General features: G+C 38.0%; 1 protein-coding gene across 2 annotated transcripts in view; it reads left to right on the plus strand.

Moving 5' to 3' along the window:
• The window catches only part of FANCI (FA complementation group I), a 2,406,750-nt gene that overhangs the window by 2,123,412 nt on the left and 263,484 nt on the right, over positions 1-19,854 (plus strand). For both annotated transcript variants that reach the window (XM_044078210.1, XM_044078208.1), the window contains exons 33-34: positions 1,919-1,975; positions 2,086-2,145. In XM_044078210.1, coding sequence (XP_043934145.1) covers positions 1,919-1,975; positions 2,086-2,145 — 117 coding nt within the window. The remainder of the gene's footprint in view (positions 1-1,918; positions 1,976-2,085; positions 2,146-19,854) is intronic.

The following is a 19,854-nucleotide window of genomic DNA, read 5'->3' on the forward strand; positions in this document are numbered from 1 at the left end:
ACTCCTGAGTCTCTCACCACACCGGGGAAAAAAGAATGAATATTGAACATCTATCTTCTTTTAATTTGTTTTTTGCAGGGGGCAATTCCTCCTGTACCTCACATACACACAAACGTGTGTACTTGTATATAGCAACTCAAGATTGTCTTACCTTAGAGAAAAGGGAGTATTCAAAAAAAAAAATGACTATCTCGAACGTGGTATGTCTATATACAGATTTGGGCCATCTCATTTCCACATTACATAATTCTGCATTCTGAGTCTCAATTCATAGGTTCATTTGTTCATAGGAGATTACTAGGCTAACAGCTTAAGAGCCCTTACAAGCCTAGGGCAATATAACTTGATTTTACCCAATATATGGTCCCTAGGAGAAAGAAGATTGCATGGTTTTGTGTCTTTGCCTTGAGTACCTTACAGATTGCCCCCTGTCTATAAGGGACATAAGAACTACCCCAGGTGTGAATTTGCAATTCCCCATCCTTTAATCCAAATTGTGTTTGAAGAGGGCTAGGGAAGGGCTTTGCTTAATTTGAATAGGAAGCATGTTCCAAAGAAGGAGCCATCTCTGAGACGTATACCTGTCTCTGTAGCATGTTTTGTTTGAGTCGCTGCATAAGTTTAGATCCCCAGATCGGTGACCCTCATGCTGTTTGACATGTGGATGTGTAAACATGCTCCATCAGGGCTGGATTTGTGAGTGCCTTGTAGGTCAGGCATAGGTCATCCTTTAATAGTAGATAGGAGATGGAGTAAAGGGATAGGGCTTTTGGTCTGTCCCCAGAGGATGTGTTGCTTACACCCTGTATTTATTTATTTATTTATTTTTTGGTGAGGAAACTCTGAGTTCACTCCAGCGGCTGTAAGTGCCTAGTCAAGTACATGCCAAATGGCGCATTGTACTCAATTATTGGTCTAAGGATTGCTAAGTACAGTGGGACCATCATTTCTTTGGATCTGATTGCCATTTCTTTACTTATAAGTTGTACCAAATAGAAGAACTTCCTCACCACTGTGGACTCATGGTGGTCAAAGTTTAGGCTACTATCTGTCTGTGTATCTAGATCTTTTTCCTGCAAGTCTACTCCTAGGAGTGTGCTGTTGATGGGGCAGGGCTATTTGACTTCCCAAAGCATATGATAATGCATTTTTTCACATTTAGTTTTAGGCCATCGTTCTGGCACCAATCATTTGTCATTTCTAGACCCTCCTGAAGGGATATCTGTATCACTGGGGGATTCAGTGATTGCCCCCAGCTTGCAGTCATCTGCAAACTTTTCATCCCGAGAGGCCTTCCACATTGGCCTCAAATTCAGAGAAGTATATTCCAAACAGGAGTGGTCCAAGTACAGAGCCCTGTGGCACAACACAAGTAACTTGCCTCTTACTGTATCTGGATTCACCCACTTTAACCACTGATACTGTCTGTGAGCCAACTGTCTATCCATCTGGTGACATACGAATTTATTTCCATTTTTTTTAGTTTATTTATAGTACCTGAGTGGGGAATTGTGTCAATTGCCTTGGCCAGGTTGAGGTAGGTGGTATGTACTATTTTACCCTTATCCATGGCCTTAGTGACTTTTTCAAAGAAATCCACCAGATTAAGTAGGCATGACCTGCCCTTGGCAAAGCCAAATTGGGTCGGGTTCAGTATTTGGTGGTTTCCTATATCATTATTTATTAGGTCCAATGATTATTCTTTCCATGGCCTTACATATAACACTAGTCAAACGTATGGGTCTGTAATTTCCCCTTGACATTTCATTTACTGAAAAATGTGCATAATTGTCTTCTAAATGACTGTAAATATTTGAAAATTATGTAAATATTTAGGCAAGGCACATAATTTTAAGACTTGTTCATTTAAATTTGTATAATGCCATTTAGAATGTGTCTGATTGTTATAATTTTGTAGTATTTACAGATTTATACCAGCCGAATGGGTACCTTTTCTGCAAGATTTGAAAAACTGGTAGGTATTAATGCATGTTTTATTTTGCAGCATTTATGTGTTTTTTCTGTGTATTGTTGTTCATGTGTCCATCTTTTAAAGGTAATGTATATTTTTTAATATCTTTCCAGGTAAAGCTGTCAGGATCACATCTAACTCCCCAGTGCTATGGTTTCATTACATATGTCCAGGTATCCAGTGCTTAATGATAAAAAATACTCTTTTTTTTTTTTTTTTTTTTTTTTCCATTTTCTGTTTTCATCTGAAGTTATGCAAATAACTGTGATAGTGAACACAGGATATCTTGAACTGAAGTGTTTTTAGATCTTTAAATAATTATGAAAATGCTTGTAAAATTCAGGCATACAATTTGAAATTTTCCTTATAGGATGGTCTTCTTAAATTTACAGGATAAACAAGTGTAGGTTTATCTGGTGAGACGGTTATTTAAAATACTGACCTAAAAGAAAGTTGCTGCTGCCATGTTGAATACAAGAGCCTACCAAATTGGATGGTATCAAAACCCTCAGTGGGAGGCTATGAAATTAAAGATTGGAAGCATACATCACCCCACACCAGTCACTTCTGGTATATTAGATGGAGTGATCAGTTGCATCCCTTCAAATCACATGATCCTATGTGGTGGTGGTAGTGTTAACATTTTTTTTTTGTATAGGAAGACTTATGTAAAGGTCTCTTTGTAGCCTGGTCCTACCTATAATAGTAAATAAAGGCACTCATCCCAGTCCTAAAATGTCATGTTTTTTTTTATGGCAGCTTGCCCAGAAAGGTTAGCAAGTACTGTTCTTATGGATCCTGCTATCAGTTGTCATTCTGTGCTAGTCATAGCATGGCCTGGCCTGGCCTTGAAACAGAATGCTTAAATCATTGTTTATTTTTGAGTTTAGAATTACTATGCCGTTGTGGAAACTTCATTTTTAAGGAATATCTATCTCTTACATACTTGTTTATAAAAGAAATAAACCTGCCAAAAGATTACATTTTCTTTATATGTGTTTTAACTACTTTAAAGAATACGTTCTGCCATCTAAAAGCACAGGCTGAGAGAGCCATCACACTGCTGGATGAGTAGAAATGCATTACATATAATCAAGAAATGAAGGTGTGGAATGCTGCTAATCTTTAATCATTATTGGAAGAATACCATTTTGTCAGAAAGCAGTATAAAACCACAGTTACAGTGCTGAAAGCTAGCCCTGTCTTATATTCTCAATAAGATAACTTAACCAAGCCAAACCTGTTTCTGTACATCATTAACCTGACTAAAAGAAATGTAGGATCTAACATGAAGACCCCTTCTTGATGGTTCTCTGGTTGTCCTCATTCTGTCAACCAGTCAGAATTCACGTTTTTTCAAAATTTCCTTCCTCAGAAATGGATGTGTGTAGGTATATGACAATGCACACCATAACATACTTTCCTGAGTGTGCATTGTTTCCTGTTAAAGTTTTGGGGCAATTGAAGTATGTCTGAATCTTGTAACAGCACGTTTTCATTTGATATAGCAGGAGGAAGCTCTTCGTGGGAGAGGTTTGAGGGTCTGCTTCATGGACTTGTGTTGAGGCTGGAATTTCCTCACTGGGTACTGAGCTGAGAGGACTGATTGAGATCCCGACTTCTTAGACTTTCTGTTTTTCACAGGGATGGGGCTTATTTCTTGTTAGAAAAGTCTCATGCCTGTTCTAGTCTGTGCTTTACCATTTTACAAGACTTCTGGGAGAAAAGTATCCCAAGCTATTACATTAACAGAGGTCAATTCTGGGGTGCTTGTTCCATCCATACCCTAATCAGTCATTTTATACCCAAGTTCACCCACTTTGATGTTGCAGAACTCCTGAAGTCACCTAGGCCTGAATCAAAAAGTCAAACTATTGCTGCTTGTCCTGTGACTCCTTTAGATCCAGTTATTTGGTCTCCGCTGATGAGAAATCATGGGTGAAATGGCACCAAGTACTTTGGTCCAAACAGGAGAATAAAATGCATGTATCATGGGTGCAGAATCTCACTTTTAAGGACTGCGAAATGATGCCACTGCCACACCCCTCTTCTCTTTGCTTGTCATCTTGATTTGCCTGATGCCTGGAGTGTGCTTGCTATACATTCACATTGGTTTGATCGTATGATTGAGCCTTCATTTAAGGTTGTTGAACAGTGCAGACCTCCCTCCTTTTAGTCTTTTGAGGTCATTATCTCTGTGACAACCAAGAACAGTGAGCCTCTGCCCTCCTCATGCCTTTAATTTATGGATTCCTTATGGCTGAAGACATATAGCATGCTCTGACCTGCAACTTCCTTCTTAGCATGCCTTCCCATTTAAATATCCTTTGTAGACAGCATTTAAGCTTCCATATCCTGTCTTTAGCCAGTCAAGTGGGCTATGTAATATTCTGTAATTTGAATTGTGCAGATTCTCTGACTTAAGGCTGCATAGTGGTTGAGGTTTTCCTCCCTCATGGAATAGCTAACTGTGGGCTGTCTTTCAAGGACATAATACGCTTTGGCTAGGCATCCTATCCCTTGATGGATAACTTCTTAAGTAGGATATTGGTCCCCTCCACTACTACCTTCCAGAGACCATCTATCTGTTAGTTTGCTAATGACCTTTGTGAATTCAATTCTAACTGACCAGGTCTGAATTTATAATTCAAAAATTTGCTTTTCTTATTATTGCTGTAATCAGCCAGTCTACAGGATTTTGCTAAACTTGCACATTAACTTTCTCCAAATATTCTTCACAGAGGAATCATTTTCAGCAGGGACTTCTATATCAACCTTCTTGGTTCAATTAAACGTGACTTTTTTATTTTAAAATCTGTGGGATTCTCAGCTTCAAGGAAGATGAGAGCTGAGAAGATGAGAAAGTACAGTGGCTGTGAAAGTTTTTAATGGAAGAGAATGTGAAATTGGATGGCTGAGAACAATCCATCAGGGCATCAGTACAGTGACCCTTTGTGTACATCGCATCATGCTTTTGTATGTCTGATTTGTTGGCATCTGGCCAATTCTCATATTATGTTAGTATAAACAAGTGACCTAATAGTGTATTAGCAACTTAACAGGAAATGTAAACATTGACCCTTCTCTGAAGAGTGAACCTAGGACTCCCTGTGTTCTAAGCAGTTGTCACTGCCACTGGCCCAGTAAGGAGTCTCTGAACAGTTAGCTACCTAGTCTCCCCCAAGAGCAGTTGTTTCTCCTTTCAGCTAAGAATCCGTTCTAATAGTGATTCTTCCACACACAAACAAGTAACCCAGTGTTGTATTAGCAACTAAACAGGAAAGGAAACATTGATCCTTGTATTGGGATTGAAAACCGGTCCCAAATTAGTGGAACGTAGATTGCTGAGAGCTGCCCAGGTTTTTTTTCCCCCATGAAGCCACAGTAGCTATTGGAAAGGGTGTCTTACAAACCCAGTTAAGACTATGGTTTCCTTCTAATGTCCACTGTTTCCACTAAAAAAATCTGTGTAACTTCTGAATTCCCTCTTATGGACTCTGTAGATTTATTCTGTTTTCAGCCCAAATTAAGCATCATTGTTTTATATGATACAGGGCCAAATGGCACCGAATAAAAAAAATTGTCAGGTCTTCTTCCGTTAACTTTATTTTTCAAGATACTAAAACTGGCTGCCATTCTGTACAGATTTCCTTTAAGATGAAAGGAAAACTACCCCCCCAACTGCCTGAGGTCCCATTCCAGCAGAGAGCTAGTTCTACATTGGGAGCCCATGATCATTGTTTTTTCAGTTCTCAGCCTTATAGCATAGGACTCCTTACCCCTTTGCATTAGACGCTCTGACTTTAAAGAATTTGGTGCCTAGCTAATTTCTTGATGGAAACTGCAGCATGCAGATGCTTTACCAGTTCCCTAAAGCTGTGTCACTGAAGAAGCGCTTTAAATTATCCTGTTATAATGTTATGTATAATGACTTAAATGCTGTTCTTTTGTCATGGCAAGGTCTGTTTAATATTGACATTGTTCCATATATTGTATATTGTTATGTTCAGCTTAACCATGTTTTATGCTTTGATGCCTTCTTCTAATGGTGGCTGAAATGGGTCCCTTGGATCAGTCCATTACCCTGTTAACAAACAGTAAATTTTATTTATTTATTTATTTTACATTTGTTTACCGGGCTAGTCTAACTGGATACATGTCCATTTTCAGTAGAGGCCCGGGGAGATAAGCTCCTATGTAGGACAATGAAATTAACACAATCACAACTAATAAAACTTTAGACAAAATAAAAACTATTAACAGTGTCTATTACAGGTTAACACAGCAATATTTACAGTGCAGAAATACAGGCATAACAAAGGAATGGAAATACAATCAAGGTATGTTAGAGATAGTTTAGTAAATTAGTTGGTTAAGGAGGAGTTGCTGTGTGTGAGTAGACAGGGTAATAAGAGAAAAAAGAAAATTTCGAGACACATATAGACTAGTCAGGTTTGGAGCAGGGGCATAACCAGTGAGTTTTGAGGAACAATTTCAAATTATTTTTGAAGCAGGATAGTGAGGGAAGTGTGGAGAGTTCATTTGGTAGGAGATTCCAGGCTTTTCCAACTATGTTAGAGAAAAGGGAGTCACCAGCCTTATTGTTTGTTTTAGCAGTATGTATTAGAAGTTTCTGAGAAGACCTTAAGGATTCCAGGTTTTTATAGGGAGTGATAAGTGTGGAAAGAATAGGCGTTTTGGAAGGTTTGTAAAGAGTGTTATGGACTATAGTTAGTTGATGGAATTTAATTCGATTTTGAAGTTCGAGCCATCCTAGTTGCTTTAAATTAAGGCAGTGATGGGTTCTAAAAGGGTTGCCTGTAGCAAATCTAGCAATGTTATTGTAGGACATTTCCAATTTGCTAAGATTATTTTTAGATATGTTAGTAAAAATAGGAGAGGCATAAAGAAGAGAGGATATTAGATGAGTGTGTGCTATAGTGGTTCGAGCTGAAGGTAGGAGAAAGGATTTTATCCTATAGAGCGAGCCTAGCTTTTTGTTGACTGTTTTTATAGTGTTGTTAATGTGGATGTCAAAGTTCAAATTATTGTCAATGGTGACACCTAATAGTTTTGTGGTTGGTTCAGGGTATATAATAGTTTTATTGGTAGAGTTTACTGAGAAGTTCATTGGGAGGGACTTTTTAGTAGGAGAGAAAAGGAGGAGTTTAGTCTTTTTGGGGTTTAGGAGAAGGCATCTATGTGTGAACCATTGCTCAACTGTGTTAAATACTTGATGGGTAAGATAGAGAAGATCTGGAGAAGAGGGGGCTGAGCATATCAGTGTAGAGTCATCCGCATATTGTATGCATGTAGCTTGGGGGATTGCCAGGTGAAGGTCATTGATGAATATGGAAAAGAGTAGAGGTCCAAGGATGGAGCCTTGAGGGACACCCAGGTTGACGGGCAGGTGAGTAGAGAGGGATTTGTGCCAAAGTACGGCCTGTTTTCTTTTATCAAGGTAGGACTGGAACCATTTTATGGAGGATGTATCAAGTGACAGGGATTTTAGTATTTTGATGAGAATTTGGTGATTTACCATGTCAAAAGCTTTAGACAGGTCAATAAATAGGGCTGAAGATAGTTTTAAGTAAGTAAATAAATAAAAATACATTTAATAAGCCACTCTCATGATGTAGCGGGATAAAGCCCTGACTATGGTCTGCCAACCCTGGTTCGATTATCCACTCAGGAGACTGACTTGAGTGGCAGGGAAGGGATGGGTGTGCCAATCCTGGGTTTGAGGGTGCTCGTTATCATGCTCCCTGGTCCAAAACAGAGGAGTTGCCCTCGGACTTAATCAACAAGTGTTCGGGGGTTAGGGTAGGGTGTGGGTAGAGGAATAACAAGAAAAAAAAAAAAAAACACCAGATGGAAGTACAAATGAGCCCAGCCCCAGGATACCCTTAAGATCTACATACAGCGATACCTGAGTAAGTCCAGGGGGTAGGAGGATAGCTGAGAAACCTGGGTCACTGGAGGCTGGGCCAGTATCCTTGAGGTCCGAGGGGCCCAAAAAAAAAAAAAAATGAAAAAAAATAATTAAAGGCATTTATTTATATCTTCTTTAAGGAGGTTCCCTGTAACAGTACAGTTAGTGTGTAGTGCTCTCACATAAAGCCAGCACAGCTAGTGTGTCAGTTCTCACAGTTCTAACTGCTTCATACTATATTCTGACTATAGAGTATTTTCTGTTGAGTAGTGCCTTATGATCACAGAGTGTTTGTTTTCTACTGAAGCTCTTCAGTGAAAAACTTGCTGAATTATTTTGTTGTTATTGTAGACTGTTACCATTTTTGGCAGTGTTATGTATTTTCTTCCTTTTCTTTAATTCCTCTATTTGGTAAAACAAAAAAATGGGCATCAAGGAGATGATAACGAACATGAGGTAAAGATTAAGACTGTGAAGACAATAAAGGAGAATTGTCAGGTGAAGTCAGAAAGACTTAAACAACATAAATTTGCATGTTCCACCTCACTTTCTGAGGTGGGCACTACATTTCGAGGCATGGCAAATTTAGTTTTTAAGGTGTCAAATCTCTCTTAACTGACCTTGGTGCTGCCAAAAAAAGTACCTTTTGGTATCCCCTGTGACAGTGTTTCATTATGGGATTTCAGTGGAGGATGAGCTACACCTTCTGTAACTCAATTCAGTGCAACTTATATATATATATATATATATATATATATATATATATATATATATAAACGCACACAAACATATATATATATATATATATATATATATATATATATATATATATATATATATATATATATATATATATATATATATATAAATATAAATATATATATATATATATATATATATATATATATATATATGGGTCTACTTCACATGCTCGAAGTTTCAAAACTTCAAACTGCAAATGGTTGAGACCATAAGATTGAAGTTTTTAAACTTTGAAAGTATAATAAACAAAACTAATTTACATTTTTGCAGGGGGGGCAAGCCTCCTGCACTCCCCACACCCCCTGCTAAGTAAATATACTAACACCGGGATCGCACTACAGAGAGGAAAACAGTAAATTTCCAGTTCCGCTCTGTATGATGCTCTCTATTCAGACGTTCAGAGTTTCAAAACTTCAATGTTATGGTTTCGACCATTTGTAGTTCAAACCTTTGAAACTGCGAGCTTGTGAAAGGGAATATATATATATATATATATATATATATATATATATATATATATATATATATATATATATATATATTTATTTATATATATATATATATATATATATATATATATATATATATATATAAATAAAACTCCTGTTTTGCATTCTTTTCTTATAAACAGTGATATAGGTATACATACAGTAATAGAAAAGAAAACAAAACATGCCGAACATTTTTCATTTTCAGATACATTATGTATGTATATTTGTATCAGTTATCGTTAACTAAAACATAGTACAAAAAATTGCTCAGTTTCTGCCTTCCCTTAATCTTTATTCCTTCTGAACATTATTCTGCTTTTATTGTTCCCACAAATTCCATTTATTTCCATGCTGTCTTCCCTTTTCTAAAGATCCCATCTCCTGTTCGTTTATCTCCTTTACAATATTCACTGCTTCAGTTATAGTTTTGGCTTTGGTTTCCATTTTCTAAAAATTGCTTTTTTGGCGGCCATTAGCATTAAACTTAGTAATGCCTTATCACATATGGGTAATTCATATCCTGTATCCCAGCTAAAAAGAATCATTTCCTTATTTACAACTATTTCTACTACTGAGGGAAAATTCTCCAAGGTCTGTTTGGGATATAAAAATACCTATGCAAACAGTTCTAAGTAAAAAATCTAAATTTTCTGGGGATTGTTGCATATTTTGGAGGCATGTTCTTTTCTATACTACCTTTCCACTCTCTCTTTCTCAGTCTTTGTCAACTTGCAATATTTTAAATACCCTGCCAGCTATCTCATTTTTAAATAGCAACATCCGTTCTAGATTCAGTTAAAAATTCTACCAGAATTGGTCTTTTACTTCACTCTCCTGTATCCCTTTCTGTTTGCCTATAATCTGTTATCACTCCCTGGTAGGGGCCATTTCTGACCTGTAGTCCAAACTTCTGCTTGGTGTCTTCCCACTCCATTACCTTTCCCTTTCTAGTGATTTCCTCCAAATACCTTAGTTCCTTTTCTGATTTTCTCAAGTAAATTCCAGTCTCCTCCTTCCCTATTTTCTATACCTTGCTTGCAGTCATTCTGATTGCTAAATTTTCCTTGCTCTGTTCCCATGTTGCCTTAGTTCTTAGAATATTTTCTGCTACTTTATGAATGTAATATTCTCTATAGTTGTTCTCCTTGAAGACCTACATCCAAAATCCTACTCTCTCCTTACTTGTCAACCTCCCCTATTTTATCTTCATCATCAACATCCATTTCTTCTTTTGATTTACAACTTTTTGCGTTATGATGTGTATGAGCGCCTTAACTGTGTAGCTCTAATTCCCTTCAAATTTGGTAATCCTAAACCACCTTTTCTATGGGGAGAATCAGCTTATCCTACTTAAATCATATCCACTTCCCCAACCAAATAAATTACTTCGATTCTTCATCAGTTATGGTCCACAGCTTCTGCTTTGGTTGATTAAAAATACACCTGACCTGTATATAAAACTAGAGGGATTTGAAACAGTTTCACTGCATGCATCCATATCCTTAGAGTTTCAAGCTTCTCAATTTTGCATCATCTTTTAATCTCTTCCCACTTATCCTTTACTGCCATAATAGAATCCTTTTTAATCCACACACCCAAGTATGTCACCGGATCATGTTCCCATAAATATGAATATTGCTGAGACAATTTGTGTGGTTACATAGTTTACCACTTTAGCATTTGGTTATATCTTCATTTATTTTATATTGTGAAAAAATTGACACCAGAATGTCCTTTTCTGGATTTATGAAGTACAAAAATAGTATCATTTGTGAATAAAACTAACTTTTCTTGATTACCATACCAGTTGCCTCCTTGAATCTGAGAGTCCCTTATTTTCTTCGTCAGTGGTTATAAATAATCAAGTAAATAGCAATGGGAAAACAAGACACGCCTGCCTGCTTCCTTTGTTCAAACACAGCTTCTCGGAGAGGAAACCTCCCACCTTAATTCTTGCCTCTGACTCTTCATATATCCTCCTAGTTAGCCCTGTTATTCTATCGGGGAAATACAAATACCAGCTGACTCAGTCCAAAGCCTTCTGTGCATCATGACCCACCAACAGCAGCAGCATTTTCATACATACTGATTCCCTCTGGATCATCATCATTCTATTAATGGTGACAAATGTTTGCCTCCTCTCCACAAAACAACACTGATCTCTGCCTATCAGTTTTGACAAAAACTTTGCCATTACCTTAACTTGTACAGACGTAAACACTCTTGTAATCGTATTTTAAAATTGAAATGGGATCTAAATGTAGCTGGGTCTGAAAGGTCTTTAACCTTTTTGGGTTATACAGCTACCGTAGCTTTCTTCTAAGAGGCTGGTACTACCCATCCCACTTTTCAGAATATATTTAAAATAGAACTTTCCAGATCTTTATCACATTCTTTTCTCCTAGCTTCCACTTTATCACAGGATACTGCCTGTTCCTGGAGACTTCCCCTTTTGATCATACATCACCATTTTTTATCTGATATCTTCCTGTGTTAGCTGTTAATTGTTGGGCATCATCTGCCTCTAACCTTGATATAATTTGTACATAAATATTTTCATTATTGCAATTTCTTGGTTTCCACACTCCTCTGCTTTACATGAAGTTTCATCGAATTTCCAAAATACCCCTATAGGATCTCTAGTTATTTTTCTTCTATTAGGCTCTCAAAGTTTGGCAACAATTCTCTTTTCTTTTACCTAAGTTGTACTAAAAGTTTAAATGCTCTGAAATTGTTATGAAGAAATTGTTTAACAACGACCTTTCTAAAATCACGCATATTATCCAAATACTCCCTTATTTTCTCTTTGGCACTTTTGAGTTGTTCTTTGTCATGTTATGAGAGTCCCCCTAGTCTGCATTACTTTAGCAACCTCTGTAAGTGATTCCTATAAGTTTTCCACATATATTTTGTCTGTAATACCATGTTTTTAAAGGCCATTTTTTAGTGTATCCCTTTACCCATTACATTTATTTCTCTTTAACAAGTAAGAAGGAAGGCACCACTGTCTCATTGTTACTTCGTTGCCCTGCATCTACTCCATCTTACCAGACCACCTGACTTTTCTTACTTTCCTCTCTATCATACAACTTCAGTATATGCCTTAAAAGAATCTCTCCTCTCAACTTGTATCTCAACTCACCTTTATTATTACAATGACTCTCTAGTCTTTACTAGAAAGATTCTTCCTGATATCTGTAATACAGTCTCAATCCCTCATAATCCATACCTCTCCAGCTAAACTGCTCTCACCCCCAACTTCAGTGAATCTGAAGACCTTGCCGCCTTCCTACTCTAGCTAATCTCCATTCTCCTCTCTGGTGACATACATTCTAATCCCGGACCCTCAGACAACCATACTTCCAACCCTAACTTGTCTTCCTCACTGTTTCACCATATATCTTGCCTTTTTGCTTCCATTAACACCCAAAGTGTATGCAATAAACTTCTACCCTTCATGCCTGGCTATCCTGTTACCATCCTGATGTTCTCTCTATCACTAAAACATGGCTAAAACCCCACATAAAAGACTGTGAAATTACCCTTCCCAACTACAACATCATAAGAAATGACAGAACTCTAAAGAAAGGTGGTGGAATAGCCCTACTTTTCTCCTCCTCCCTAAAAGTGACACCCTATACCAAGCCTATACCCGAGTTCACAACAACTGAACTAACCCTGGCCCTCCTACAAATTAATAACCATAAAAACATATGTATAGCTGCCCTATATATTCCACCTGGAAATAACATCCCCATTCTTGAAGATATCCTGTCTTGGTTCTCATCCAATATAAGTAATGAAACTATACTTCTAGGTGATGTAAATATAAACTGGACTTCTATTCAGTCATCTACATCACCTCAAAATTTAAACCTATACAACTTTTCACCCAAATGATTACCTGTCCTACCAGATTCTATAAGACAACAACTCTGGTAGTATTCTGGACTGGATATTAGTTTCTCACCCTAACTCCATTTCGGACAACGGTGTCCTACCTGACTCCCTCAGCGATCATCTTCCGGCCTTTGCTCATCACTCACCATCCTCCCTCCATCTTCACTACAACTACATCACAACTCATACCCTAAAAAACTTCAACCCTCAAGCTTTCTCTGATTCAATAAAACATACTAATTGGAACCCTGTTAAAAAACCCTCCCTCTTGATGATGCTGTTACATACTTCAATACTACATTCAGTAACCTGCTAGATAGCTTTACTCCCACCAGAACTAAAAGAATCCAAACCAAATCCACCCCTTGGCTAACTAAAGCAACTATTACACTCATGCGTCTCCGAGACAAATCTTGGAAGCATTACCAAAAATCTAAATGCCTAACATCCTTACTGAATATAAGCAACTTCGTAATAAAGTGAAAAAAATTGCTTCAGACCTAAAGTCCTACTACTCAAAGCTTCAAAACAATTGTAGATTCAACCCCAAAAGATTTTGGAAAGTATATCTGCTCTCCTCTCTGCTGGCAAAAAAGACAATCCCTGCCCTGACCCTAACTCTCCAGATCACATCTTAGCTACCCAATTCAACTCCTCCTTTATTGATTCAATAACCAAGCTCACCACATCATTCTCCAGTAACACATCTACTCCACCCTCATCCCACACCTTCAACTCTAGTCGCACTGACATCAATCGTACTCATCCCCCCCTTTACCATACAACCCGTCTCTCTACACATCATAAAAAGACTTCTACTAAAACTAAAACCATGCTCTCATGCTCCAGACAACCTTCCAACTTTCTCAAGCTAGCTGCCGATGGCATAACTCTTCCCATCACCGTACTTGTGAACCTTTCAATCAAAGAATCCCATGTACCTTTCCTCTGGAAGAAAGTGTTCATCATTCCCCTCCACAAAGAAGGAAACAATACTGAAATCTCCAACTTTCGTCCTATAGTCATCCTGTTTCCTAGCACAAAAGTCCTTGAAAAATGCATGCACTTGTAACTCCTTCCCTACCTCCTAGACAATCGACTTCTTTCCCCTACTCAACATGGATTTAGACCTGGACATAGTACTACCACTGCCCTTCTGTCCTTCCTTGACATCATTAACCATGCTCAGGATTCTGGCAACATTTTATCTACCCTTCTGCTAGACCTATCAAAGACCTTCGATACTGTTTCCCACAATCTTCTCTTGTCCAAACTTTCTTTTCTCAATCTCTCCTCCCTCTATTAACTGTTTTTCCAGTTGCCTTTCTAATAGACAACAAGCTGTCAAGTGGAACAGTAGTACCACTTCCTTCCTTCACACCCCAACAGGAGTTCCACAAAACTCAATACTAGGTCCCTTACTTTTTAACATCTTCATTAATAATTTTCATCAGTGCATTCCTAATACCAAACTTGTTCAATACACAGATGATTCCACCATAATTTGTTATGCTCAATCCCTCCCCAAACTTAAGCAACTAATACAAGAAGCCTTCTCTTGTAGCGAATCTTGGATGATGAATAATCACTTCACTCTCAATGCATCCAAAACAAAAATCATAATCTTTATCCCATCTAAAAACACCTCTATCAATAAAAATTCCTTCTCTATAGTCAATCATAATAAGATTCCCATTGAAATTGTATCCCGTACAAAACTTTTAGGTATCATCATTGATAAACATTTAAAGCTTGACATTCATATACAAACTAGTATTAAGAAAACTCATTAAAAGCTCAGAATGCTGTATTGTCACAGATGTTATCTTACTCCCTCATCCAAACATATACTCTCGATTTCCTACCTCATTCCCTCTCTCTTGTATGGAGCCCCTCTCCTCACCAACCTTCAATACTCCCTAAAGTCAAAACTATCACCCTGCTACAGTAAAATCTCTAAGTTTGCTACCGGGACCATATCCTTCTCCCACCACTGTGATGTACTCCACTCCTTGAACTGGCTGGAACTCCCCCACTATCTCTCTTATATTCAACTGTTAACTGCTCACAAACTCATTTTCAAACTCACTAACTGCCATTTCCTCTCCTCCATATTCACTTGCATCATCCTGACAGAATACTCTGATCCAGTAACCAGAACCACCTCAAAGTGTACAAACCCTTACACACGGCAAGGCAATTTCTCCTGTATTTTTCCCTTGCTCATCTATGGAATTCACTCCCCCTCCCACATTCGAATCACCCAAAACCACTCCGCCTTTAAGACCATGCTCCATTCCCACCTCTCTTCTCACTGGGAATGCTCATGCTCTCACCTCATCTGACTCCATTTCATTTCTGCTCACCCATCCTTTTTTTTCCTTTCTCAAAACTCAACCTACTGACTCCCTTCATTTCATTTTTCACTCCCTCCCCCTTTTTTCTTTCTCATAACTCAACCTATTCACTTCTCACTGATCTACTCTCCTCTAATTCTTCTTACCTCTCACCTCATGAAACTGAGTGCGTATATGCCTGCACTCCACATTATACTTATGTACACTAAAATACTTGTGGTTTAATTTCACTCAATGCTTTGTTACATCTTGCTCAAATGTTACTGTGTTTTAGTAGTGTTTGAAAATTGTATTGTACTTGTCAACTTTGTTGATATTAGCTTTGTAACATTTGTATATGGAGCTTTTCTCCCCGGGCCTCCAATGAAAATGGGCTCATTTTCAGCCCAATGGACTTTCCCAGTTAACAAACTGCGAATAAATAATAAAAAAATAAGTAAGTCTTGTTAGTTTTACTGCTTGCTTGATCTGAAATAGTTATTGTATGTGTATCAAAGCTTTCATTTAGTTATACTCTTATGAAATATAAATTCTATCCAGCCTAACCCAGTTGTTATACACTGAGGAATGATAAATTATGTCTGGGTTCCAGCTACTGAATTCCCATCTTCATACCAAACATTTGGACACATTTCTTCAGAAGTCTACCCTTTTTTGATTTACTTTTCCTTCTACAAATATCAGAAGTGTTGATGTTCATGTTTTATATTAGATAGGCTTACATTGTGGCATTTTTTCTTTGGCTGTTTTTACATTTGTATTTGGCAGTTATTAAGCAGTTTCTAATGGGTGTTTAAAGTAAGAGAAGTGATTGAGTATACAAGTCATACTAGTTTAGGGAAGGAGAGATGGCTGGATGAAGATATAGAGTAGAGCCATGTTTCCTCCCTTAGTACAGCACATTGACTGCAATATTCTTTAAAGTTGCCATTAAGAGCCAAAGTGCATGTGTGGTGACCAGGAGGGCTGGGCATTGACTGGTAATGTTGTATGTGATGCATTATCAGTGAGGCAGAGCGGGTACCAGTGGAAGTGCCCATAAGTTAAAGAATGTCTAACCTAAAAGAGCCCAGTGTTCACAGAAAGATTGGTGGAATGTAAGTGGGATATGTGAAAGACTGTTGAATAAAGGTTGACAGTATATAGCTGTTACACAGAGGTACATTTGCTGCACGAATAGTTCTAGAGGGTTGATGGGATCTTTTCTTTCTGATGGTATGTTGTTTATTTTACCTTGCTCATAGTTACTTCTGGATACAGTATGCTATAATGATGTCCTTGGTGTTTTACTTAGACAGTACAGTCATCTGTTATGAATAGAAAGATCAGAATCAGAAATGTTTTGTGTATGCCTCAGCCTCCAAACAGGAACATAGAGAGACAAAAGTCAGTACAGAATAAAATGGTCTTACTCTGAGCATGTATTAACAGCTACTAGTGCGTACATGCTACAGACAATGTGTGCCATGACAAAGCATTTCTAAAAAGTGTCTTTTGTCAGAGTACACAGTTGTTGGCATAAATGTCAGCAGCAGTAATTGGTTGGTGGTAGTGGTGATTTTAACTTATTTGGTTACATACACTGGCTTAAAAACAGGAGTGTACAGAAAAGGAGAATACTTGCACAGTGTGGTTATTCATTTGAGTTCTGACTAGTTCAACCCACATCAAGGACTTCACCAACTTCATACGACCATGTCTGCAGTGTACCAACCTTTAATGAGAGTAGTACCAGCCTTTTAAGCTGGGCTTCCACTGAAAGATTGTCTGATTTTTTCATTGGCTGACTTCTATGGGAGTGCAGGCTTTATCTTGATTATCTGACTTCTTTAGGGTCAGAGCCTCACAAACTTAAACTAGATGTTTACTTAGATTGGCACTTTTTAGTGCAGAGTTGCTGATAGTATTGTAACAACCTAGAGAAGAAAACATGAGACTACAGAGAAGAAGATTACTACATAGCCCTTTTTCCATCTGTGAAAACTTTGTTGGCTTCCTAGAACTGTCTGCTGTGCTCAAGCCTCAGATGTAGAACCTTGATTCCACTGAAGGATCAAAGTGCCTGACTTAGATTGACAAATGTCTATGGAGGTTTAAGCTTAATTTTTTACAAGCTAGTTAAACTCCAAGCTTCTTATAAAGTCGTCCAAATTAAACTCCAACCTTCTTATAAAGTCGTCCAAAAGAGAATTTATATTGCCGTTTTGTCTTTAATTTTTTTGACTAGCTAGCTTAGAGAGTAAATATTTTGAGATGTGCTGAGCATGGTGCTTTGCTGTGCTCCATGCAGCACCACTGAGCAGTGTAACCCCTATTAATTAAGCAGTGAGAAACAGGGTACAACAGGTAAAGAATCTCGCTGTGCTTGTGGTTTATATAAATTTCAATGCCTTTTTGATGTGTCTCTAACTATTGCATAGTTGCAGTATTGTGACTGATTTTATAGTTGAGGTTGAATTCAGTACATTTCTGATGCTTGTTTGTTAGTCTTTAATTGTTGTCTTGGTAGTCAAACCCGATATAAGGGTTTATTGCTTTATTAACTGCTTTATTGATAGTACCTGCTTTGGCTAATGCATTGGCTGTCTCACTATTTAGTGGGTGCCACTCAACCATTTTCTGCTTGATGATTTTGTCCAGTATGTCTGTTGCAGGAGCTCAGTTTTTAGTAGTGTGATTTCTTTGTGCTGATGCCTAATTGTTGCCTACTCCAGTGGTGTTACATAACTCACATAACTCAATGGAATATTTATTGCTTTTCTACTAGTTGTTAGTAGTTACTTGTCATTACTCTGTGCTATTGTTACTGCTAGTTTACACTTCTGATATTCTCCACTTTTGTGATACAAGTTGTTTAGTTATCTTGTTATAGTGTTTGTCTTATTGTCTGCCTTCCCTTTACATCTTAATTTCAGTCAGCCTTTCACAATCTGTATTTCACTCATCCACTATCCTTAGTCTACTACCACAGCAAAAGTTAACTTACCTAGTCCATTGCTGTACCTCTTGCCAACCAAAATGACTAACCTTCTCTTGCCACCATTATAACTTGCCTGTTCAGCTAGTACTCCAGGCTGCCTATCCAGCCATTAACCTTGGTGCCAATGACTGTTAATTTTGCTTCCTTGGTCAGCCTAATCTCTGTAGACATTCTGAGGTAGTGTGTAGCAACTGCCTCATGTTTGCATAGAATCCATTATTATTACCTTGCAAAAACTCCATCTTGTATCGGTACATTTGCATGCAAAGACTGGAGGCATAGCTGTTGCATGTTGTCACTACCCCCCACACACACACGCACGCACACACGCGCACACACACACACACACACACACAGCAGTCAGAAAAAAAAAACTACCCCAGTCCACCAAGTCTGAGAGGGCACTTCAACCACACACACATTCATACTCACTATTCACCAGCACCAGCATCCATCACCACACTGATCTATACTGCTACAAAAAATCAACAAGGAAAAAAAGGGATTTCCATTAAGGCAGACAAACCCTAAACCTAAAATAGGTAATATAAAATATTCTAGTTATTGGTACTCCACTTTTAGCCGTACAGACTCTACTCTCACCAGACTGGCAAAAGATAGAGTTTGACTGCCAGTTATTACTGAGGCACTCCAGACTCTGAAGCATCCAAAACAGGAGTATAGAGCTTGTTGTTCATATTGGAGTAAATGATCTCAGCTGGTCTACCTTGGATGAGAGATACAGATGTCTGTGTCATCATATGCTCTTGAGGTGGTGTAATCCCTATGTTGAGTAGTAATGTGCCTTCACTTGGAGTGATGCCATAATACAAACCAGGCATCACTAGGTTCAGTGATTGGCTCCTTAAATGTCATTATAGTGGGATTAGTTTCCACCACAGTAGTACCTTTTGTAGGTAAACTGGTATCAGTAGACATTCCAGCCTAACAAATTCCAGTCTGTCAGCCATCAGAGTGGCTCTGCTCAATACAACCTTCAGAACTAGAATGTCTGAGCTGTAAACTTTTCTTTACCTCAAGAACTTGCACACCCATGTAGTTACTGAAACCTGGTCTCAGTTGACAGAAAGTACTCCTTATATTCCGGAATTCAGGACAGTAGTAGTGGTGGGGGCAAATCCATTTATAAGAAATCTCATACCTGCTATCTCATCCCAGATGACCTCAATCTTTATTTAGTAGAAATCCAAATCACTCACAACTAAATGAATGTTCATTGGTGATTACAGGTCTGCTTCATTGTTCCTGGAAGAACATATTAAATAACTAAACATGCACCCCAGTTGAAAGTCAGAACAGACACTCTTTATTTGGTGTCTTTAATTATTCAGCTATCATGGTCCATCTACACACAGAACAGTTAATCCATTGTAGTCTCTTCCATCCACCTCAACCTCTGGGCTATCCAATCCAAGGGTAGCACTTTAGACTTTTGGCTC

Source organism: Protopterus annectens, chromosome 7.part0 (assembly GCF_019279795.1).
Source record: "Protopterus annectens isolate FY-2018-M chromosome 7.part0, PAN1.0, whole genome shotgun sequence".
Classification (NCBI taxonomy): Eukaryota; Metazoa; Chordata; order Ceratodontiformes; family Protopteridae; genus Protopterus; species Protopterus annectens.